This window comes from Phocoena sinus, chromosome 4 (assembly GCF_008692025.1).
Source record: "Phocoena sinus isolate mPhoSin1 chromosome 4, mPhoSin1.pri, whole genome shotgun sequence".
Lineage (NCBI taxonomy): Eukaryota > Metazoa > Chordata > Mammalia > Artiodactyla > Phocoenidae > Phocoena > Phocoena sinus.
In genome coordinates, this window is record NC_045766.1 from 117,455,001 (window position 1) to 117,481,207 (window position 26,207).

Here is a 26,207-nt window from a genome sequence, read left to right on the forward strand (position 1 = left end):
ACTGCTATGAGCTGAATTTTGTTCCCTTAAAGTTCATAGTTTGTCCCAACCCCTAGTACCTCAGAATATAACCATATTTGGAGATAAGATCTTTAAGGAGGGATTAAGTTAAAATGAGGCTGTTAGAGTGGGGCCCTAATCCAATATGATTGGTCCTTATAAAAAGAGAAAGAGACACCAGGGGAGTGTGTATACAGAGGGTCAACCAAATATGCAGAGGCAGCATCTGCAAGCCCAGGAAAGAGGCAGCAGGAGAAACCAACCCTGCTGGTACCTTGATCTTTGACTTCCAGCCTCCAGAACTGTGAGAAAATAAATTTCTGTTGTTTAAGCCACTCAGTCCATGGTATTTTGTCATGGCTGCCCTAGCAAACTAATATGCTGACCAAAGAAGCAACATCTGGAGACTCTCAGTGTGGGAGGCATTATTGATGGCTGGAGATCCTAATAGTGATATATTTATAAAACAATATGGCCGCCAGGACCACAAAGCTGTCCGATTGGAATGAGAAGTTAGAGTTAGACACACACTGTAAAAGTGTAAATAAACCTGTTTTTCTCTCCTTCATGGCTGCCCATTTAATTCAATATGCATTTTATTGTGCATGTATTAGTCAGGAAGTGCTCTTACAGGTTCCAATCTCTGAATGCTCTATTGCTGAGTGGTGCTATTGTGACATCATAGAAACCTCCTCTTTGAATGATTGCTTATGGTTCCCTTATTGGTGGAAACAAAATTGTCCCAGAATGTCAATACACCTTAAGAAGAAAAATAATTCCAATCCTCTTCAAAGTAGATTTAAAAAACACCCTTTTGTTTTGGCAATTGTTCGAATCTACCCTGTGAACTGAATGTTTCTCACTTGTTCATATCTTACAGATGTGCTTTGGCAACATATTAGACTTCGGGTGTCCAGAAACAGATTTTCAAACCCTTTCTAGATGAAAAGAAAGAAAGAGTCAGGATAGAATAATACCAATGTCCTTGATTCATATATAAGCTATAATATTAAATATTGTTAGAAACATCATTTTGATCCACAATAGAAAAACAGACTTTGTGTTAAAATCTAAACATTTAAACAACCTAAATATCCATCGACAGATGAATGGATAAAGAAGATGTGGTACATATATACAATGGAATACTACTCAGCCATAAGAAAGAATGAAATAATGCCATTTGCAGCAACATGGATGCAACTAGAGACTATCATACTAAGTGAAGTAAATCAGAAAGAGAAAGACAAATACCATATGATATCACTTATATGTGGAATCTAAAATATGGCACAAATGAACCTATCTATGAAACAGAAACAGACAGACATAGAGAACAGACTTGTGGTTGCCAAGGGGGAGCAGGGATGGGGGAGGGATGGATTGGGAGTTTGGGGTTAGTAGATGCAAACGATTACATATAGAATGACTAAGCAACAAGGTCCTACTGTATAGCACAGGGAACTATATTCAATATCCTGGGATAAGCCATAATAGAAAAGAGTTTAAAAAAGAATGCATATATGTGCGTAACTGAGTCATTTTGCTGTACAGCAGAAAGTAACACAACATTGTAAATCAACTATACTTCAATAAAAATAAATTTAAAAAACTAAACATTAAATTTTATATGAAATTTATCACCTTACTTGCTTACCTAAGTGTCAACAATCCAGAGCAATGCAATAATTTAGGAATTATTAAATAATATAATGGGGATATATAATTCCAGCAACCATCCATATTAAGGCTGACGCATGAACAGCAAAACTGATATTGGGGCACATTTTAAAAATGATTTAGGATATCTGGCAATGCGTCTTATGTGCAAATTTATCTCAAATTCTCACATTTTTATCCTCTACTCATTCCGATTGTATGCTTTCTGAAAAAAAAAAAAAATACCTATAAGGAAACATGAAATTTACTTCTCAAAGTTCTACAAAACCACAATTAAGATTTAAAGAAAATTAAATAGGAAACCATCAAAAGTGATTAGGGTACAAACTACCCTATAAAGAGCTTTATTTGGTAATAATATAGTAAGCACTGGTAAGATAATTTTTTGTGGAACTAAAATCTAACTCAGGGGTGGGATAGGGAGGGTGGGAAGGAGGGAGATGCGAGAGGGAAGAAATATGGGGTTATATGTATATGTATAGCTGATTCACTTTGTTATAAAGCAGAAACTAACACACCATTGTAAAGCAATTATACTCCAATAAAGATGTTTAAAAAACTAAAAATAAAAAACTAAAAAATAAAATCTAACTCAGAGGAACATTTATTGCCAAATTCTAGAAACTAAACTTTAGTATCTGGCAATATCCTTATAAAACCACAGTACCAGATTTGTATGTTAAATTTAACTTTCTTAAATTCAAATGTCATGAACTGGATAGATTTAAAAAAAAAATCTGTAACACAGACAAACTTGGAGTTGATATGTGGAAAGAATTTTCATCTATAAATGAGGAAAAATGGGCTGTAGTAAGCTTTTGTTGACAAGTCACCCTCTTTGGGTCTCAGTGTTATAAAAAATGTGTGCATTCTATCAGAACTGTTGCATTGTTCCTTAAAATTCTGGGTTTCCAACCACTTCAAAACCTTTCAAATTCTTCTGTTAAAGATGTAAAAAAAAATTTGTCAAAATCTGTCAAAATCAAATGAGCAAATAAACATGAAGACTCAAGAGAAAGACCTCAAAAGCGATTGAAGACATCTAAGGGTGCAGAGCAAAGACAGCTTGTAAAGGGCACAGATTGATTACAAAACCTTAGGAGTTACTGTAATCCATGATTATTAAATAAAACCTGATATTTCAATGATCGCGTACCAAACTTGCTTTTCTTGCCATCAGATTAAAAACTATATCCAGATTTGCATATGTGTGCATTGTATTTGTGACAATACGCACTGATTATTCCCCCTCTCCCGCCACACCATCACCCCTCACGTCCCTATTTGCTTCCTATCCCCAGATTAGCTCCTGAAACTTAAGATATTTTTGAGGCTACAGATTGCTTTCTCAATATTAGGTTTTCCTTACAATGCCCCATATAGTCAAGTATTCCAAGCAGGGTGATTAACAGATAATTGTTTGGCAACTGGGATATTAGGTGATGTACCATCTAGGCAGTGAAACTTTTGTAATATTGTCTGTTGTATATACCGTATTTCATTTATATCAAACCTTTGGAAAATATACCTTATTTCTCCAGAGCCTAGCAGTGACTGGCACGTTTGACTGAAAGAAGTAGACAGAGAATATCAATATTCATTTACGTAATGATTAGTTAAGGATTAAAGTACATTCCAGCATAAGGGCTTCTGACAACCTTTTGCTTAAACCACACTTGACTTTTCCTTTCGGGCGAGTATACTGCTTGTGAAATTCCTAGAAAGGCCAGAGACATAGAAAGGAGCTGGGATTCGGGAGCCAAAGCGGTTTGGGGACGTTATGCGGCCTGGAGAGAAATGTTTTGTCTTGGAGGAGTTCGGAAAGCCAGCGATCTAACAAATTCTGGGCACAGAGAGAAACGCTGCCCTCCCGCCTCGGCTAGGAGCATCGCGGAGCCAAGGGCAGGCGTCGCGCAACCTGCCGCAGGGGCGGCTCCGAGGCCCGGCCCACGTGGCGCTCCCTCGCTCCACCCCCGGGAGCGCGGGTACGGGGGGTGGGGCTCCGGGGCGGCTCAGTCCCGCCCCGCCGCCCCGCGGGTCATAATGTAGGGTTAGGGCGGCCGGCGGGCGGGGCTCGGCGCGGGAGGAGCCGCCGGGCGGGGGCGGTGACGACTGTTGGGGGAGGGGAGGGGAGGAGGAGTCGCGGTGGGAGGAGGAGGACAGCGCCATTCCGGCCGCTCCCTCTGTCCCTTCTTCCTTCCCTGCAGTGGCCCGCGAGGCGCCAGTGAAGGAGCGCGTGAGTGACGCGTCCGGAATTGCTCGCGCCCTCTCGCGCCGAGTGTCCGCCGCCCGCTCATGGCCCGGGCCGCGGCCGACGAGCCGTGCTGAGGCGGGCCGCGCGGAGTCGTGGGACCGCCGCCGTGGCCCTCGCTGTCTGCGCCTCGCCGCCAGCCCGGGGTGCCCGCGCACGCCGGCCGCCATCGCCTTCGCGCCTGGCTGGCGGGGGCGCTGTCCTCCCCGGCCGTCCGCGCCGCTCCCTGGAGCTCGGCGGAGCGTGGCAGTCAGGGCCGGCGGAGGCTCGAGGAGCCGGACGCCGCCGCCGGTGTCGCCGCCGGCGCTGCGGGGGCCATGACCGTGGAGCAGAACGTGCTGCAGCAGAGCGCGGCGCAGAAGGTGAGGCGAAGCCGCGAGCCGGTGCGGCCCGGCCCCGCTCCTCCTTCTGACATGCCGCCCTCACCCGCCTCGGCCGGGACTTCCCCGGCCTCCCCCGCCGCCGCCCGGGCCTCCGCTGCCCTGGGCTTCCCCCTTGCTGCCCCCCGCCCCTACCCGCTTTAGGGGCGTCGCGCCCAGTTCGGGCTGCGTGTGGAAAGCGGGGTGTAGTTAGCGTGTTTCAGTCCACTTCCTTCTTGCCGATTGTTTTCCTGTAACAGACGGTGCCGGGTATTGGTTGAGCGCGACCTCACATTCCTACACTCCTCTATATGGCTTCTTAATTAAACTTTATCTTCCTCCTCTTTTTTAAAAAAGGAATAGCCGGTTGTCATCCCTTCTGAACCCAGTTTTTATTTCCAAGGTAAAAGCATTCCAGGCCTGCTATTTTGCAAAAGGGTCTCCACCAGAATTGAATAGTCGGCCTGGCGGGACAGGTACATTAACCAGGTAGACTCGGTGTAAAAGTAGAGGATTTGGTTGGTTCCTTTTCCTTTCTTTCTCCCTCCCTCCCTTCCCTCCCTTCCTTCCCTTCGTTCCTTTCCTTCCTCCCTTCCTTCCTTCCTTCCGTTTCTTTTTCTTTTCTTTTTTTTATTTTTTGAATATAGAAACTGTCCCTTAAGGAAACCTTCCTGGCCATGTTTATTCCAGGAATCCTTTGTCCCCTAAGTTTGACCTTGTTCCATCGTTCACCCTTTACTCTTGCCTCAGTCACACATTCGAATGGTCACTCACTTAAGAAAAAAATCTGCGTTTGTGAAGTTTCAGATCTTTTACGTTAAGTAATGAGAGATGCTACTTTTTTTCTAGATTTTGCTTTCAGAATCTCAAGTGCACTATCACGGCTTGCACCATATCCTGAAAAGTAGTTGGCTATGACTTAATTTTTTTGGGGGGGGTGGTCATTGGTGTGAAAAGCATTTTGGGCAAAAGGAAAACATTGCTTTACTCGTCTTGGAATTATGGGGGTAACCAGCGTTTACAGAGAGCAGCTACCAAAAGTATATTTGATTTTTCTGGGAGAGTAGTGAATGCCCCACCCTGTTGTAGTTTTGGCATTGTTATATCCTACCTGTGCTTGATTTTAGAATAAGGGCTGCTGTCCTGCTGACTATGTGTATACACTCAGCTTGCTAAGTTTTTGCTTTGAGATTATTTTTAGAGTTTTATTATAGTACTTGAGGTAATTGAAAATGCTCAAGAATTTTGGAAAGCAAGGATAGTGCATTTTTAGTTTAGGTGCTTTGGGAAACTTGTCTTTGGAACTCTTGTGTGCTGTACTGGTTAATGTAGAAGACTATTGCAGACTGCAGTTTATTTACAGTGAAATGATTCTAGATTTAATAATGGGAGTTTAGAACAGTTTATCTCCTAATCCCCTCCATTCTGTTTGGAATACCTTAAACTTTAGTTTTTGATGTTGAGTATGACAAAGTCTTAACACTTAGAGAAGGATCTTGTGGTCATATGTATACTAAGCAATATTTAATCGGTTTGGTGTCGCTTCTGTTTATAGTTCTCTCCAAAGTTGAATATTAAAGGCTATGTGTTTCAAAGTGGGAAATATAACTCATATTTTTCACATCTCTTAAATTTGAACATTGGCAAGAAATTTGTGAGTTTTTAAAATTGATTTTGGACTAAAGTACTTCTTTAGCATAAAATTAGGTAATGCAGATCTGCCCAATTCAGAGGTTTATGCATAAAATTGTGAATCAAGAATCAAATTACTGAAAGTGGTCCTGGCCACCAAGTCCAGTTTCCTAGTTTACTGAGTCCCCTCCTTAAACAAAGGGAGTAGTTGTTAGTCTAAAATATTACCATTATGATGCCGTTTTTAGTGTGTGTCTGTCAGATCATCTCATTGATACTGTGGACATTTTTTTAGAGCAATACAATTGCATTTATTTTTATACTTCCATCATGGTGTTTATGTATTATTTTTAAAAGAAACATGTAATGTGTTTGCTTTCTATATCAATATACTATTACTTTGTTACTCAGAACTATTTAAAAATATTCGTATAGGTTCAAATACCTTAAACCATCCACTTAAAATGAATTGACAATTTAAATCCACCATGCTAGTAACTAGGAAGTAGACTTCAAGCTAGTAACTAGGAAGTGGACTACTTTAGAAGAAACAAAAGTGAAACTCTTTGCTTTTAAATTAGAAACTTTATGAATTATTAGTAAAACGAGAATTGTCTAGTGCATATTGCATAACCAAAATCTTAGCCTGTTTTCTGTTCTCCTTTAAAAAATTGTGTGTTGTATGCTCATGTATAATATTAGTTTTATATAAAAAGCCATATTTTGGTAGTTGGAACAATTTTCTATTTTTCAAGATTTTTTTTTCTTCCAGAAGGATGTATGATTAAAAAAAAAAGCACAACACTCATATGTCTTTTGTCACCTACAGAGTAGCTTGTCACAGGGTAACATAAGGCAAGGGCTGTCTTTTCCTCTGATGTGTTCTTTGCTTGATTGCTCAAGTTTAGCCATGGCAGGGAGTTATGAGATTACTTGTAACTGCAGAGAGCTGTTTTTTTGAGGTTTAAGATGATACAGGTGAGGTGGAGTTGGCAACAGATTAGCTACAGTTAAAATCTGTCATAATTTTGTTCTTGAACATGTGTATTCAGCCTTTGTGCTTGATATTTACCTAAGCGTAGGATCCTTGCATCTCAGAAATTTGATTCATAGATTCGGGTCCCAAATAAGGATTTAAAAAAAAAAAAAACATCTTTATTGGAGTATAATTGCTTCACAATGCTTTGTTAGTTTCTGTTGTACAACAAAGTGAATCAGCCCTATGCATACATATATCCCCATATCCTGTCTTGAGCCTCCCTCCCACCCTCCTTATCCCACCCCTCTAGGTGGTCGCAAAGCACCAAGCTGATCTTCCTGTGCTATGCTGCTGAGTAGCATTGACATATATACACTACCAAATAAGGATTCTTTAGGGCAGCAATATAGTAGCCTTCCTCTCAGGGACCAAATTAATTTGTAGAGTTAAGTGAGCTGGATACTATTTTCATTAAATGTATTCTCCTGAGTTAAATAAAACATAAGGTTCATAAGGGAAGGTATTTTGCCTATTTCGTTTCACCCTAGGGCTTAGAACAGCTCCATGCACTTAGTAGGTTTCAGTAAATATTTGATGAATGAGTGTTTTCTAAAAGGAATGCAAGCGCAGGGGTTATTTTAGTTCCCTAACTGAATCTCACGATTTAACATTATTGAGAAACGATGAAAGCTCGAGAAACTGTGGACAACTGTTAGAATAAAGGCGGTGTAGTGAAAAGACTAGGATGTGGGTTGATCTAAATCACCTTTCTATGACCTTGGGCAAGTCATTAAATGCCTCTGAATCTTCTTTTAAAGCCTTAAAGTTAGTATGATTAGACATGAGCAACTTTTTAAGATCTGAGTGTTTAGTGTAGCAAAGCATACATTTATTCCAGATAGGGAGGATAAAAAAGAAATAGTAGAGGATGGAGGCAGAAGGAATCTTATGGATCAACAGTCAACTTTCACTTAGTTATACTGGGGGTTAGGTGGGAAGGATGTCACAGATTAACCAAATTAAGAGTTAAGACAAAACTTGCAAAACAATACAAGCTGAATTCAGGGTAAATTTCTTAGTTAAAATAATGTAGTATTTTCTAATTTAGGTATTATCTAAAGTTATAAAAATATAATACAACATTTCAAGGGACAGTTAACATTATATAAATCACTCTAAATATTATATAAAATGGATATTCTTTAGTATGAAATAGTTGGTTATCTTGGTATTAGCATAAGACTTGGTTTGCAGAGAGAAAGGGATCCAGCTGCTTATTCCCTTTTTACTTCTATCTTTTCTCACCTAATTTTGATTTGTTATACTAACATTGTATCCAGCTGCCTCAATGAATTTTCATTAGTTCTAATATTCTGTTGATATTCTTCAATATTCTTTGTATGGAGGCCATATCATTTGCAAATAATTATCATCTGACCTCCTCTTTGTCAATCTTTACACCTCTTTACTCATAAACTGTTTTATTGTTTTAGCTAAGATTACAGAATACTACTAGGGTTAATACTAGTTTCTGTTATGTATTGTTTCATTGTAATATGAAATGTCCTTACAGTTACACGTTTTTAAAATGCTTTGAAATCAGATTTAGATGTTGACTCTTTATCACATGTCTTTTGTTTTGTTTTGTTTTGTTTTGCGGTACGCGGGCCTCTCACTGTTGTGGCCTCTCCTGTTGCGGAGCACAGGCTCCGGACGCGCAGGCTCAGCGGCCATGGCTTACGGGCCCAGCCACTCCGCAGCATGTGGGATCTTCCCGGACCGGGGCACGAACCCGTGTTCCCTGCATCGGCAGGCGGACTCTCAACCACTGCACCACCAGGGTAGCTCGTCTTTGTTTTTTTTTTTGCAACAACTGATAATATTTTATATGTCAGTAATAAGAACGATTGTAACAGAAGGAATATTTACTAGGTACTATGTTAAGAAATTGTGCTAAGAGTTTTATAACTTATTTTCATTTAATCTTCCCAACCACTTTTTTAGGTGGAGACTTTTTTTTTTACCTTCATGTCCCGGTTGAGGAAACAGTAATAGAAAAGTTAAGAACTAAAGCAACATTTCATTGTTAGTATATGTTAAGAGTGGGATTTAAACTCTGGGCCACGCAACTCAGGGGCTTCTGCTGTTAACCATTATTCTGTATTGCTTTCTGGCAAAATCGCATTCAGTCGTGATGCCTCCAAATTCAGTATACTAAATTAAAAAAAAAATAGAATCTTTGTTTTTAAATGAGATTGGTTCCAAGGTTTGCTTTTATATGTATATGGGCTATTAAGGTTAGCTCATAAAAGCATTAGAAAGCTTTTTGTTTTTTTCCTACACTTTTGGAATTGTTTAGTGTAGCATTAGGTTAAACCATTCAAAATTTGTAGCTTTCAACTGTTTTTGATCTTTCAAACTAAGTACTTGTTACTTTGAAGTTTTGATGAATAGGACTATATTAGGCTTACCATTTTATTTAGAGCAAGTTTTAGTTACGCTTTACAAATTTTGACTAGTATCTTTAAAATTTTTTCTTTCATTGTTTAAAAATATTTTTTGTTTTGCTTTTTTTGTTGCATTTTTAAAATTGTGGATTCTTAGTTTCACCACAGTTGAAACAGTGCGTTTAGAGAATATGATCTGTAATAGTTTTAGAAATTTATTAAGAATTTCTTACAACTAAGTACATGAGTTTTTTTTTTTTTTTTTTTTTTTTTTTTTTTTTTGCGGTACGTGGGCCTCTCACTGTTGTGGCCTCTTGCACTGCGGAGCACAGGCTCTGGACGCACAGGCTCAGCGGCCATGGCTCACGGGCCCAGCTGCTCCGCGGCATGTGGGATCTTCCTAGACCAGGGCACGAACCTGCGTCCCCTGCATTGGCAGGCGGACTCTCAACCACTGCGCCACCAGGGAAGCCCTGTACATGAGGTTTTAATGATCATATGAAAAGGATATGTATTTTTTGAGAGTTATAGAGTTCTATATTTATATATTAAATGAACACTTATAGTGTCATTTGAATATTTCATGTTTTTTTCTTTATGTCTTAAATTCTGAGAGATACTGACGTCTCTACTTTTAATGTAATTTCATCAAATTATCTTTGTATTTCTAATGGATCTAATCCAAACTTGTGTTTTTGCTGGTCTTTTAGTAAGATTTCATCGTTTCCATATATAGTGATAACAAATTTAATCCTTTTATTGCCCTCTGACTTTGATTTATTTAAAGAGCCTTTTCTGCTCTTTTAATTCTAAACGAACATATTTAAGCATGTTTTTTCTGTAAATAATTAATAGTTTTCTCTCCTTCCCTGTGCCCTCAATAAGATAAGACTGTTTAGCATATTTTTACTTATAGCATTCTTGATTTTGTTGGGATAATATGGAATTCTAATTTAAATGATGATATTTAAAATTTTTTACAATATACCTTTCATCAAAATATTACTTAATTGTGTTACATGTTAGTAGCTAATAAGTTTTTAAAAAATAGGTGTTTAATTTTAACTATGTTTTTCTGTGTAGTTTAATACCGTTTGATTTTTTTTTTTGGTAGATAAGTTGTTAACCCTCTGTATAAGCTTACAAGATTTCTTCTTTGGTTTTAGAGTGCAGAAATTTCACACGTGTGTGTGTGTGTGTATTTTTAACCATCCTGGCGAGGATTTTTGATTTGAAAACTTTAGTGTTCTTCTCAGGGAAAATATATATATTTAAGAATTATTACTTCTACTCTATTCCTTTTTTCTTTCTCCTTCTGAAACGACATTATTTGAATATTAGATACCATTCATCTCTCTACCTTGCTTCAAATTTCATTTTATAATTTCTTTCCCTTTTTGCTCTATGTGCTAGGATAACTTTTAACTTTGTCTACATTATTATTTTTGTAATGCCAATGCTGCATTTACTCCCTCCACAGGTGGTGAGATATTTTTTTGTGGGTTTGTTTTAATAATGTATACACTAGTTGGTTCTGAAGTACACGGAATTGAATTAATCATAAACGTTGGATCATGATTAGCTCTCTATGCAAATATGTTTTTATTTACTTATGAAATAGCATATTAATCTTTAATGATAAGCACACATTGAATGCACTACTTAAAACACAAGTGAGAACTTTGAAAGTAACCTATATCTAACTGTATAGTCCCCTCATCGCATCTCTCCATTTTCATTTGAGATTGTAATCAGCTTGAATCCTGTTTTCATTTTCCCCTTGAGTTCCTTTTTATTGCCACTCTGAATTCCTGAAGGTATATGTTTTTAATTTTAGTTGTTTTAACTTTGGAAACTTTTTTCACCTTGATATATAAATGAAATTCATCTATATAGTAGTAAGAATTTTAAAATTATGTTTGTAACATCTAGACCTTATTCTGTCTGTACTTAATATTTTGTACCTGGTGTGAGGTAGGGATCCAATTTAATTTTTATTTTGTATATGATTTTTTGTTGTTGTTAATCTTACCTTACTGAAAAGTTAATGCTCTCCCCCACTGAACTGACATACCATCTCTGTCATATATAAAAGCTTTATGGAAAATGCTTCTTTTCACCCTCTGCTGTTTTGTTCCGTCATTTGTTTTGTGAATACCGTCCTGTCTTTGTTGCTTTGTCTTCATAGTAATCTCTAGTACTGAAAAAATAAGTTTGCCCCTCTTCTGCCAAAGTATTATGATACTTTATCTTCCTTAGAAAGTTTAGAATAATTTTACCAAGTTCTTTGAAAAACCCTGTTTGAGTTTTTTAGTAATTTTATTGAATCTATATACCAATTTGGGATCATTAACACCTTTATGATATTGAGTCTTTCTATCCATGAACAGAGTATACTTCTTTTTATTTAGGTCTTCTTTAATTTTTTTTTTTTTTTAGTTTATAATTTTAACAGTAGAATTCTTACACATTGTTTGTCCTATGTAGTTGATACTTTCTGATAACAATAATATGTGGTGCTTTAAAATGTTTGTTATTTGTTACTGGTGTATATGAATGCAGCTAGCTTTTGGATAGTGATCTTATATTTAGCCAATATATTTATATATTTAGCCAATATATATTATATTGTTAAACTTTATTCTGATACTTTCATAGATAATTTTGGAATGTCTACATAAAAGATATCATAAATAAATCATGACAGTTTTATTTATTTGCAATTTCTATGCCTATAATTTCATTTTTTCTTATACTAGGTAAGACATATGATAAATGTTGTTTAGAAGTGATGATAGTGGATGTTTTTGTTTTATTGCTGCTTTTATTTACTTTTTTAAAATTTATTTATTTTTTTCGGCTTCACCCCCCAACAAATGAACAAATGGTTTGGTTTATTTTCTTTCTTGTTTTTTACTCTTGTGGACTAAAACATGCCAGTCTACTCTGGGACACTGATAGTGTAAGATCACACCCTTAAATGTAATAATTTCTAAGCTAATGTCACCCTAGGAGACCTTTATAAACAGCTATCCAGAGTTTTCTTGCTACACCCTGATCTTGTCATAGTGAAACAGAGCAGGACCCTATGGTCCTTGCCCCCCACCCCCCCACCATGTCCTTAGCCTGCCTTTGTAAAAAATTAATTTATTTATTGGCTGCATTGGCTCTTTGTTGCTACGCGGGCTTTCTCTAGTTGTGGCGAGTGGGGCTACTCTTTGTTGTGGTGCGCGGGCTTCTCATTGGAGTGGCTTCTCCTGTTGCGTAGCACAGGCTCTGTGTGTGTGGGCTTCAGTAGTTGCGGCATGTGGGCTCAATAGTTGTGGCTCGTGGGCTCTAGAGCACAGGTTCAGTAGTTGTGGTGCACGGGCTTAGTCGCTCTGCGGCATGTGGGACCTTCCTGGACGAGGGATTGAACCCGTGTCCCATGCATTGGCAGGCAGATTCTTAACCACTGCACCACCAAGGAAGTCCCAGCCTGCCTTTTGTCTGTGGAAAAACTTATCGATGACTTCATTTTAATCCTCCTCCCTTATTTTCCCCATGATTTCTCCATCCAGTTTTAGTAATGTTTTATGGTATCTCTGTTCACTGCCTCACATCCTTTTTTATTGCTGTTTTTAAAGGACAGTTTGTTACTTTGTTACCTGATGTAGTTCTAAAGTATTTCTCTTGGATAAATACATAGGAGTGGAATTGTTGTAAGATATGGCTAAATGGTTATTCAAAATGGTTGTACCATTGTACCTTCCCATCAGCAATGTATGAGAGTTCCAGTTGGTCTATATCTTTGTTAACACTTGGTATTGTCAATTTTTATATTTTAGCCATTTTAATGAGTATGTAGTGGTACCTCATTGTGGTGTCAATATGTATTTCCCTAATGACTAATGGTTTTGGACATCTTTTCATGTGCTTATTGGCTATTTTTGGATGACTTTTAAGTATTGTTTCTCATTTATTATTCAGGTTTACATTCTCACAGGATCAGCAATAACAAAAGCTACTTATTTTTCCAAGTCTGAAAATGGCAAAAAAGTTAAAGATGTTCCTAGAGGTAAAACACTTAGGAGCATGTACTGATATGCTTACAAAACAAAATGAAATTGCACAATTTTTCCTTCATTTTATATTTTTTAGAGTAATACCTTATAAAGAATGCTCACTACTGAGGAATGAAAAGCCTTTTCTTCTTCATGCCTCAGACTAACATTAATCACTTTAATAATTAATAGCACACACAAGAATAATCTTTATGATGTGTATTTTTCCCCACAGGATACAAAAGTACTTTCACATTGTAGTTAGCTTGGAAGTTTGGAAAGAACTTGGGGGACCAATGATGGGGTGGGATGAACTGTGGACAGGTAAACAATTGAGCAGAGAAAGACTTTTCTTACGGTTTTTGGTCCATGTGAGAATAAGACAGAAGAATAGCTTGTTTTGAACTAGAAACTTATTATTTGTTGGGTTTTTGTTGGTGGTGTTCAGCCTGGAAGTGGCTCTGTTGGGGTGAGTGGCACTAACTTTGAGGACAGGTTTGGCTGCAGAGCTGAGAGCTAGGTCCTTAGTGAAGAGGAAAGATGTGGGGGGAGGAGTATAGAGAGAGGGACCAGGAATGAAGAACCATTAGTGGCCGGGATCTGATGCTGTGCTTGCACTAATGTGAGAACCAACCATACACCTGCATATACAAAAGTTTATGCATCATAATTTGAGCCAGAATACATGCAAGCTTGGGCTGGAGGTGTGGGGCTTGCTGTATCCTCCACTGAGGCCTTTGAGCTGGTCTTGGTGTGTTAGAAAGAGGGCCCCTAATGTCTTCCCATGAGACCTTAGAGAAAGGCTTTGGGTCAGGACAGGGCCGAGGAAGTGGGTTGAAAGGAAATTAGCAGCAGTCCACTGCCTCAGGTCTAAAATTTCCAGCGTTTGGAGGGAAGAAGGAGCTCTCTGCACAGGCCTCCTGGGGTCATGGACACTCTTTGTGCCTGTTCTAGTTGTACCATACATATTCTCAGAACTGACTTCCGGGCTTCCACAGTGGGGCCGGGACTTCAAGTTGGTAATAAGCCTGCAGAACTAATAGAACTGATGATATTTCCATTTTTGCTTGTGGCATCAGAGGGAGGGCACCCAGGGTATCTGAGCATGTGAAGCTTTGGTGGGATAGAGAAGGAAGCATATGAGCATATGTGGTGGTTATTTATACTTATCGTTACACAAGAACTTAACCATTCTGGTGTTGATAACCAATTGGTTATCTTTTTATATGTTTATGGACCATTAAGGTTTTTTTCCCCTGCGAAATTCACATTTGTTTCTGTTTTTTTTTTCTTGGGGGGGAGATTGTTTTACCTTTTTTGATTTGAAGGAGTTCTTTATAGTTTATATACTACTTTTTTTTTTCCAACTTACATATTCTGCAAATATCTTTTTCCGTTTATCAGTATGTCTTTTTACTCCCTTTATGTTGTTCTTTCATGAATAGGAGTCCATTTTGATTTAGTCTTATATGTAATTAGTTTCCTTTATTTTGATCTTTCATACCTGTTTCATAAAGATACTCTCTTTTATTGCCGTGTAATCTTTTTCTTGTTTTGCTTTTGGTATTTAAGTCTTATTCCAATTGGATTTGAATTTTGCATGTCTAAGTAGGTGTCCGAGTTGATTTTTCTCATCTGGGGAACCAGCAGCTTTATTGAAAAGTTTCTCCTTCCCATTAATACTCCACTTGATGGCAGTATTTTTTTATCCTTGAGTTAGGACTGTTTTAAAGGAAGACAGGAAAGGAGGTTTCTGGAACTCTTTCTTGAACTAAAGTATTTTTATTATAGTTTTACTGAAGCTTGCATAAATATAAAATAGATATACATTTATTATGTTCTATTGTGTAGCTTTTATGCACTGAAACCAAAAACCAACTGTTAACTCAGTTGTAACCAAAATTAAAAAAACAATAACAAGGTTAGCTTAATTTGACAGATGGTAGTGTTTTACAGAAGCTAACTTGGCAGTTGCAGCTTCAGCCAAGGAAAGTAATATATGTATATCAGGATATTCTTGTAAAATATCTTTATTAAACATTCGGAATAGATTTTATTGCTGCTGTCATCCACATTCCATCTGTGACCCTGGTACTTATTTGATAGCCTTTGTCTTAAGAGTAGTGTTCTCAGCCTTTTTGTTGTCAAATCTTCAGAGATGTGCCACCAAGTATGATCAGTTTAAAACTTTTTTTTTTGCTATAGCTTAGTAAATGTATTGTAATTATTCTAGTATCTCTTAAGCAGAATGTTGAACTGAACAGGTTTTGTGATTTAGTGTAGAGTGGAATACACTTGCTGTGAATAAGAGGTAACAATTATAGCTTACTTTTAATTTTAAGTTAGTGCCATATAAATATTATGTATTGGAACTTGTCAATATTTTGCCTGTGAGCATGTCTTAGTGCCTGGATAATCAAGAGGGTGAGATACTACTGTGCAGTGTGATAACTCCTTTTGCAGATACCATGCAACAGTATTGTTGTACTGGAATAACAATTGTGTTGTAATTATTACCGCTTCCTTTAGGAGTTGTTGAATTTTGTTGTGGTGAAAGTTTTAAACCTTTTCAAGTATGCTGCCAAAAATATTTAATATTTGAACAAGTACTACAAACACAGAGAAGTTGAGAATTGATGGGTAAGAAGACAGACAGTAGCAAGTAGGCCTAGCTATGGGCAAGATTTTTGTAAGCTTGTCAGCTTTTGCTGTGTACTTTCAGTACATATATTTAAACTATTTACGTTTGGGCAATACAGCATGGTAAAATTTGGCTGTTAATACCATATACTGTGTGTCTACTTAACTGTAGGAGTTTTTGAAGGTTTAGTCTTTGATTTTCTGCTTTCTTCTTTGCAAGCTTTGAGAGATTATGTAGTTTCTCAGTCATATATGTTCATTACTACCAAGTTTGTATTTTCAAACTAAAATTTTCACCCTCACATAAACTCTTGTTTCAGGTTTTCAATTCCCGTTGTACATTTCTGCTTAGATACCCAGTCGACTCTCATTATCATGTCCATCCATTCATTTATTCTTTGTCTTAAGCGGATAGAGAAATAAATAATACACTATAAAAAAACTTATAGTTTGGTGGGAGGGAGCCAGAAATGCATACATTATATTAGAAGTTAAGTGAAGTATATACAGGATATATTGGTAGGACCAAGGAGAGGATCTAAGAACAGGAAAGGCCTCATAGAGGAGGTAATATTGAAGATGTATGGGGAGATTGAAGGTAGCATTCTAAACGAAGAGAAGTCCATGAGCAAGGACAAAGAAACCAAACAATTTGGTGCCTTCTGTTATCTGCAAGTAGCTGTACGAGGCTACGCGTGGTAAAATAAAAAGTAAATGTTTAGTCTTTTCTCCTGGTTTCTGCCACAGAAATTTACTGTCTTTTGGATGCTAATGAGATAACTCCTGGTTGGGGGACTAGATAGTTTCAGAATGGGGGCTGTGCCTCAGAAAAACCAACCACTATGATTAGCGAGTTAGAACTTTCAGCCCACTCCCCAGTTCAAGGAGGGGAGAGGGACTAGAGATTGAGCTCAGTCACCAATGGCCAGTGATTTAATTGATCATGCCCACATAATGAAATCTCTGGTGCCTTACACACTTTTAATAAGTGCTCAGTAAGCGGTGGTTCTTGGATAGCACTTACCACATATGGTTAATTTTCCTCTTCCTATTGTTTTTGAGACTTATTCTCTTAAAAGTACAGAATTGCATCATTAACATAGTATTAGAATACAAAAATTACTTTTAAGGAAGTTGTATGAGTAAGAGTCCAGTTAGGACACAGCAAGTACACAGTAATTTGAACTAGTAATAGATGATTGGCTACTAAAGTGCAAAGAGAACTCTAAAGAATAAAGGAAGGAATACATTTGGGAGAGGTCTTACTAAGCCCCAGCACTGAGATTCAGTTCTTACTGGAGAGGTTGTGATTGAAGCCCACTGGATGGAAGACAAGTTTGCTGAGGTGCTGGAGGCTGAAGGCTTCTGCAAATGGCTCTTTTATGGGTCCGGGCAAGAAAGCTTTATTAAACCTAACATTATATCTAGAAGAATGGAGTTCCTAATAGTCAGTAGGATGTATTATTAATGTAATTAGTGTGACCAAATACTATTGTATTTGCTTTAAGGAATTGTTTGTGACACATATAGCTGCTAGGAATTATGTAGTATTCTAGTCTGAAAGTTCTACGTAAAGCATACTTATTTTATTAGTATAAGGGATTTTATTTTTGGACTGAAAGTTAATTATGAAAATTTAAGTACAGAAACCAAGAGACACATAAAGATTTAATTGGACACAAAGATTTTATATATCTTAGAGAGGTATATTAGGAATCAGCCAGATCATTAGCATCAAAAACAAGTTAAATATATACTTTATTTAAACTGAAAACGTTGCAGTTCAAGGATATGATTTGATTCACAGAAGTTTTGTTTACCCACATATTCCATAATATAGGCATTCTAATTTAAAAACACAGTTCCAAAAGATTTTGCAAGTTGGGTTTTTGGAACTCTAAATGCATATTGCCATAGAAACCATGTTTCATGATATTAGGTTCTTATTTGGCCAAGATATGTATTTAACTTTGTGTGAACTTAGCTTATAGCGCTGTGTAACAGTATATTTGGGGAAAATTGTGTTTAGAGTTTCTACTTCTGATGCATGCCTTATATCTGCCAGTTATAGGGATGGGAGATTCTATTAGGGGCATGGACATCATGCAGATGTTAGATTGGTTGAAGGGCTGGAGTGGAAGGTAAGGAGGGTATGAACTCTTAGGTGAGGAAGGATGGAAACAAACATTTATTGAGGGCGAACAAAGTATCTCATTTCTTCACTTCTTATTTTTTTTGGGGGGATTACATAATGCTTAAGGTTGTAGCTCTGGATTCAATAAAAAGGTGGGAAAAGACTTTAAATTCAGAATTTCTAGCATTTTTAAGGCTAAATGTAAATAGTGAAGAATAAAAAAGCATACTTTTAGATTTATACATCCATAGAGGTATGTGATTAATTTATTTGAATAAATAAAAAATAAAGTGCTGTTAACCCAGCAAGATTGAGATAAACCTTAACTCTCTGGCAGTAGAAAATACAGGATACCCCAACTCTTCTTGAGATTAGTATGTAAATTATTTGCAGTTGGGAATTTGAACAATATTGTACTGTACACTCCCCTTCAGGCAGGATTGATAGGACCAGAACTAGGTTATAAAGTGTTCTGTGAACTTCTAGGTGCAATGTAGGAAAGTGTAGAAAATTTGCTAAGCGGCGTGATTTACGCATGCTTCTTGTTCCCATCTCTAATAATTAGTTTGTACCTCCTTCCTGTGGATGAGTTCAAGCCCTGTGATCTGACTTACTCCAGTTCACCTCTGCAAACTCTGCTATATTCATTTATTCAGTCAATATTTATTGAGTTCCTACTGTGTGCCAGGCACTGTACTAGTTAGTTATCAGGAACACAGTGATGAGCGAAATAGACAGTCTTGTGCTCTCTTCGATTTAGAGTCTGGTGATTAACATAGTATGTTATTACAATCTGTGGTAAGTGTCAGGGGAACCTCTAACCTTAACAGAAAGGTTAGACCTTTGAATTAGGAAGTTGAATAGTATTTTGTAGACCCTAATGAAAGAGGGAAGAGGAAGAAGGGGAAAGTAGTGCAGGGTGAAGCTAGAGATAGCTGGGGCATGCAGAGGGCCCTTTAAGTCATGAGAAGGGTTGTACTGTAGGAAAATTCCTCAGAGAGGTCATAGATTATTACATATGAAGGGAAATGAAAGGTCATCATGTTGTCCTCCTTAAAATTACGAATAAAAATAAAAAAGACTAATGAAATGAAGTTTTTTTTTTTCCTTATATATCTGGTTAGAGGCAGGTTTGGATCTTACAAAGATGTACTTGAAGGATATGTTATGTACTTGAAATTATCTGTCAATGAAGTTTGGGAACTTTTTGTTATGGTAAGAGATAACATGAAGTAAGGCAGTTCAGTGTTAATTAGGTATATGCAGAAGGTATTTGTAAAAATAGATATATGTATGGTTATGTACCTTAAAGGCAGTAGTATAGTTAATCCTTTCATTGATAGGCAACTTTGAAATGTTTACCATTTGGTGCCTAGCAATGCTGATTCTGAAGTTTAGGGCATGTGATTTTGAAGTTTATGAATACTTTGGGATTTTCTATCAAATTGGGTTTTTTTCTTCTTTTCTTAGAGATTTTGAGGTTTTTTTTTAGAGGTTATTCTAAGAGTTACCGTATTTTCCCCTGAAGATGGAAACCTTTGTCTTTCTTTCTTTTGCACTAAACCAAGTTTTATTTATATTTAGAAATTCAGTCAAAGGAACCAAGGACTGACTTAAGAGTCACTCACCCCTTAACACAGAAAGCTTTCCTGCCTTGTGGTCATCATTACTCCAGTTTTCTTGTACCATTATCTAAGTATTTTATGTCAGCATAGTAATGGATTTTTGGGCTGAGTTTTCAGTTTTCACTGAATCTTTAATCTGCAAAATCAGATACCATAGAGAAAATGTGGAAGAGACATGGGCTGTGGAAGTTGAAAAATTAGTCAGTCATTTCTGTCTCTGTACTTATTAGTCTCTTAAATATTCTGTTAGTTATAAAATGAGAGTAACTTTCTAGAGGGTTTATGTGTGTGCACGTGCACATGTATTAAATGAGATTATACACCGGAAGCACTTAAAACAGTCTGGCATACAGCAGGAGCATAATAAATGCTTGTCTTCTACTTTGGCTTAGGCCAGTGATCATTTTTTGCATTCTCAAGCAGTTACACCAATGTTAAATATGCTGTAGTCTTACTTAAACAGATTTAAAACAGACCCAGCATTACATAGGATGAATGGCAGGGGGTGGGGTGGGGAGATGGAATTTCTGTGAAACACTCTGATCCTTACTTTATATTGAAATTACTGATGCCTTCTTCTCCCTGAAGTGCATAGTACTGGATTTTGCACGTAGTAGGTACTTAAGGATGTCATCACTCAGTAAAGATTACATCGAGGAAGGAATCTGAAGGCCTGTAGATAGTCTTGGTTTGTTTGCTTATTGATTTTTGTGGTGTTTGCAAGCCATTGAATCTCTTTGAACATTGTGTCTTGCTCTTCTTGGTCCAGCAGTGTGAACATGTTGCACCCACCTCCTTACACTGTAGTAGATAAGAAATCCATACAAGGAAGACCTCAGAGCTCAGAAAAGGAATTCTAGAAATGATAGTGGGTTAGATCCACCTTGGATCCAAAATCGCTAGTCAAGGAGGAGAGAACCATATGCAGGACGTTTTTAGTTGAGGATCAGGGTGTATCAGACCAGAAGTTTGGTAAATAAGAAGGTGCAGACCTTGAAAGAAGACCAGGGTCTTAATCACAACAGAAATAATAGCAACAAAAACATATAATTGTAGGAAATGAAGGTGCAAATTTTCAAAGACAGGAAAAGCACAGCTGGAAGATGCCAGTAACAAAGGGGAAAACTTGACAAATGAGGTGGCTTCTCTACCATAAACTTAGAATTTTTCTCATAGCTCGCCTCTTTCGATCTCGGCCCCGGTTCTTCCTAATTTAGTTAAGAAAATACATTTACTTTTTCTCCTTCCCACTCTGCCTTCTTCCCCACCCTCATCCTTTTCTCTTTATTGTTTCATTTTTCAGTCAAAATTCATGAGATGAAGAACCATGCACCTGAATTATTTTATTAGGATATTTAGCTGACATTATTGTGAAAGATGAACAAAATACTAAGTGAAAACAAAGTCTTAGGACTTCCCTGGCGGCGCAGTGGTTAAGAATCTGCCTGCCAATGCAGGGGACACGGGTTCGAGCCCTGGTCCGGGAAGATCCCACATGCCACAGAGCAACTAAGCCCGTGCGCCACAACTACTGAGCCTGCGCTCTATAGAGCCCATGAGCCTCAACTGCTGAGCCTTTGTGCTACGACTACTGAAGCCCATGTGCCTACAGCCCATGCTCCACAACAAGAGAAGCCACCACAATGAGGAGCCCACACAACACAATGAAGAGTAGCCCCCGCTTGCAGCAACTAGAGAAAGCCTGCGCACAGCGAGGACCCAACACAGCCAAAGATAGATAGATGAATTAATTAATTAAAAAAAGTTTTAGACGTTGCTTCTCTTCATAAAATACTCAGTAGTCTTATAATACTCTCTAGCAGTCAACTATCAGTGTAACAGACCACACCAAAAGTTAGTGGCATACCAAAATATTGTCATCGTGTTCAGATTGGTTGGTTGGGGAGGCTCTTCTCATATGCCCCATTCTTCTGGGGCAACAGGTGGGCTCCCCAGCTTATGTTCTTCTTGAGGAAGTTGCAGAAGTTCAATAGGGCAAGCCCAACCATGCAAGCACATTTCATGTCTGCTTGCATACTGTTTGCTAATATGCCATTGATGAAAGCTTGTCACATGGCCAAGCCTATCATCAGTACAACAAGGAAATATATCGTGTTTCTAGTGAGAGGAGGTGAGAAGTGGCAAAGGGTATGGGTACAGAGATGGGAGAAGAATTGGGAGTCTAATGCAATGCAGGCTCTGTAAACTTTTCTGGGTTTTACATTCTTTTTTACATCTTACCTTGTACTTATTAACATATACACACAAAATTTTGTATTTTACCACTTTAGCTTAATATGATTTTGTAAAGATTAACTGCTATATAGATTATATATTTGCTATTTAAAAATATACAGTTGTTTGCTTAAATCAAATTGTGCTTCTAGGTTCATTTATATCAAAATCATTTGAGATGCTTCCTAAAATTGCAGATCCCCTAACAGATCCCCTAGCAGATCCAGATGGCTCTGGAATCACAATTTCTGGGTGTGGCGCCTGGGAATCTCCTTTATTGACAAATTTATCAAGGCATTCTTTTGCACATTACAGTTTAGAACCTCTTCCTTAGTGGAAGGACATTTGCATTGTTTCCATTTTTCCAGCATTATAAATAATAGCGAGCATCATTTGTACACATGACTGATTTCTTTGGGGTATTCAATAGTCTTTTCCTAATACACGATTGAATAATTGCAGTTGAGGAAAATTATATTCTGTGTAAAGAATGGAGTTTGGAGTGCTGGTAGGGGTGATTACAAACAAGCTTGTAAAATCTTCGAAATATTTTATGTTCACTAAAATAAGACATTGCAATTAGATAAGGAGAATTTCTATAAAATTTGTATATATCTTTAATTTGTAATGTTGCGTATTGTGTAAGTCGTGGTTCCGTTGCTAGCTAATAGTAATTTTTAAAATGAAAGTAGAAAAGTTGACAGGTCTAAAGAGAATTTTATTTTTCTCATGTTTCAGCACTGTGAATTTGGCAGTTCAGTTCTTTTATTCAACTATTTTGATTCATTTTGGCATTTTATATGACCTTTGTTTATATACTTTATTATGTAATTTATTTTTAGTCTCGGTTATCTCAGCTTTTAATAAGATGTTTATGGAAATTAAAATTCATTGATGGCATGGCAGATACTGCCAATGCCTGTTTGGTACATTCTTTTCTTTTTCCTTAGCAACAGATTTGCAGAAAAGCTTTTTGCCTAGCTGAAAAATACATTTCCCAACCTCCTTTGCAAGTATGAGTGGCCACATGACGTGACTTTGTTCTGCTTAGTGAGGCCTTAAGTGGAAGTTACTAGATAGGGCTTATTAAAGAACGCAGAGTCATTTAGCAGACACCCTTTGTCCTTTGCCCTTTATCCTACCTAGAACTTGGACAGGATGCTAGAGGAGGAAACACTGAGTGACATTTAGTGAATGTCACATACGAATGTTTAGTGGGAAGACAGAAGATTTCAGCAGATCCTTTTATTCTAGTGGTGACTTGTTTTCCATGTCATATCCATTGAGCTTTCTTTATTTCATGGTGCCATCTTACAGTTTTGGGGAACTTGTTTTAAGAAATGCAGAGATGGGGCTTCCCTGGTGGCGCAGTGGTTGAGAGTCCGCCTGCCGATGCAGGGGACACTGGTTCGTGCCCCGGTCCGGAGATCCCACATGCCGCGGAGCGGCTAGGTGCGTGAGCCATGGCCGCTGAGCCTGCGCGTCTGGAGCCTGTGCTCCGCAACCGGAGAGTCCACAACAGTGAGAGGCCCGCGTACTGCAAAAAAAAAAAAAAAAAGAAAAAGAAATGCAGAGATGTAGGGAGGAGCATGGTTCTTAATTAGGGAAGTTTAGGGAAGGGTTTTGGTAGTAGAATCTTATCCTACCTCTTTTTCTCTCCAGTAGAGTATAGTCGATTATATAGATCAATAGAGTATAAACAGATTTAAAGCAAATGGGGGCAAGTGATCAATTTTACTTCGGATCTTTTATGACAGATTGGAAAATGGAGATGATCCTGTTTTTCCTTGAATAGGGTAGAATCCCCGTGGTGTAATATATCCACCTAGTGCTTGGCCTGCCAAAGGCATGTTTTTTCCAAACATCCTAGGTGCCTCAATGCTGGTTGACTTAAGGTAGAGGGAGCGATTAGTAGGGCTGCCTGGATTTCATTCTCTGGTCTCATCCCCTAGTTAAAGTAGCCCAATGAATACCTGTTTTCCTTAGTTCTTCTTAAGTTTAGCCATCAGGCAGATCACTTCTTTTCTTGTTGGGAGGCATAAATTAGGTAGTGAAGAATGGGCTTTTAGAAACATGAGAATGGAATAAGGGCTACCACAGTATGGTTCATTCTTCCTAAAAGAATGAAATTTATTCAGTCGTTGTCAAGTTTTATTGTTTTTTTGTTTTTCACTCTAGTTTATTTTGTGTTTTCTGTTTTTTTCCCCAAAGGTCATTTATTTTCTTGTCCTTGTATATTTTCAGATTTCATAGATAACACTTTTGGTTTTTCCCTTCCTCTAGCACCAGCAGACGTTTTTGAACCAGCTGAGAGAAATTACTGGGATTAATGATGCCCAGATACTACAGCAAGCCTTGAAGGTATGGCCTCTGTTTCGCGACATACAGTTTCTAGTACACCCTCATCTCCACTGCCTACCATATTTGAAACTTGAGTTTTTAAGTTATACCATGGGTAGTAGTAGAGATATAGGAAAGAACTTTTATAAAGTAAGAACCTTACTTAACATAACATAGTGCAACTTCAAGTATGTTAGCTTTTAGCAGCCTAATGTTCCAAGATACCTTGGAGTGAAAGAAGACCTCTCCATGTGAAACACTTCATGCAAAAAGGTGGGAAGTGAATCTAAGTGCTAATGGCTGGTTTTACTCAAGAGACATGATTTTAGAGTTTAATTGGGGGTGGGGGGTAGGGTGGGGTAGAGGAGGAGGAGGAAGAGGAAGTGGGAGAAAATAGAGTATCAGAAGTTAACGTTTTGTTCTTCCAAGAAGGAGAAATATAAATTGGCTAACATTCAATTAATTGCACCTTAAGAACATTCAACATCAAACTGCTCTATTATGCGCTAAATGAAGGGCCTGATTTTTGTTATATTTTACAAAGTTATGCTCATTTCCACACAGTGGCACCCAGATGAGTCAAATCATATGGATATGCACATTGAAAGAGAGCAAGTGAATGAAAGATGTTCAAGAACTAGAACTGCATTTTAAGTTTATTTAAAAGGCTAACAGCAGTACAGCATTTTTGCGACTATAGGCATACACATAGCTTCAGTCCTTTGCAAGTTGCTCTGAGAGACAACATTAATTATATCATTTTTGATTTTGTGCCAAAAGTTCTTCATTTGTTTCTAGAAATAATTTATCTTTTGGATGATTGTAATCATAACTGTAGTGATAATAACTAGCACTTATTAAGCACTCACAGTGCTATTCTAAGTACTTTATGTGGCTAACTCATCCTCCTAATAACTATGACGTAGGTATTATTTTTATCCCCTTTTTAAAAGATAAGGAAACAGAGAAGTTAAAGTGACTTGCTGAAGATCACATAGTATGTGGAGGAGCTTGGAATAGAAACCAAGCAGCCTGATCCCAGTGCCACACATAATTTCTCCTTTCACTGGAAGCTTTTTTTTTTTTTTTTTTTTTTGCGGTACGCGGGCCTCTCACTGTTGTGGCCTCTCCTGTTGCGGCGGACACGCAGGCTCAACGGCCATGGCTCACGGGCCCAGTCGCTCTGCGGCATGTGGGATCTTCCCAGACCGGGGCACGAACTCGTGTCCCCTGCATCGGCAGGTGGACTCTCAACCACTGTGCCACCAGGGAAGCCCTTACTGGAAGCTTTGCTTCAGCTGTTTTCCCCAATCAGGAAAACGATGAAACAGTACTGTTAGGAGCATTTTAATGCATGGTTATGAAGCCACTGTAAGTATTTGGAGAGGAAGCAAAAGTGTTGTGCCTCAATTTTTATGATTATGACATTTAGATGATTGCCAGTCCTTTCTTTATTCTGCTAAATATGATTAAATCATTCCATGTCTATTTTCAGAAATTGCCTTTCCCGTTCTGTTATCACTGAGTGTGGGGCTACACCCATTACTTTTCAGGGCAAATTTGGGGAATTCACTTATTTATTTTTTTTAACTTGGGAAACGTGTAGTATATGCTAAATTAAGTAAATGTAAAGAATTAAATTATTGTCCACATTTCCTTTGAGGTAGGTTGTGTGACCATGGTTTTTTTTTTTTTCAACTTTTGTTTCAGTTATCAGTATCTGGGGAGGCAAACAGTGTACTTAAACCTTAACTGTTGCTCAGTATAAATTTTAAGATGTTTAATAATGAGTTGACTCTCAGCAATATACTGACAAGGAGTCTACTTTTGGGAGCCACAATG

At 37.9% G+C, this 26,207-nt stretch overlaps 1 protein-coding gene across 1 annotated transcript in view; it reads left to right on the forward strand.

The window, feature by feature from the left end:
• Positions 1 to 4,162: 4,162 nt before the first annotated feature.
• Positions 4,163 to 26,207, forward strand: part of USP25 (ubiquitin specific peptidase 25) — a 148,321-nt gene continuing 126,276 nt past the window's right edge. The window contains 2 exon segments of the mRNA XM_032629440.1: positions 4,163 to 4,293; positions 24,309 to 24,386. Of these exon segments, the coding sequence (XP_032485331.1) occupies positions 4,249 to 4,293; positions 24,309 to 24,386 (123 nt within the window). The 5' untranslated portion in view covers positions 4,163 to 4,248.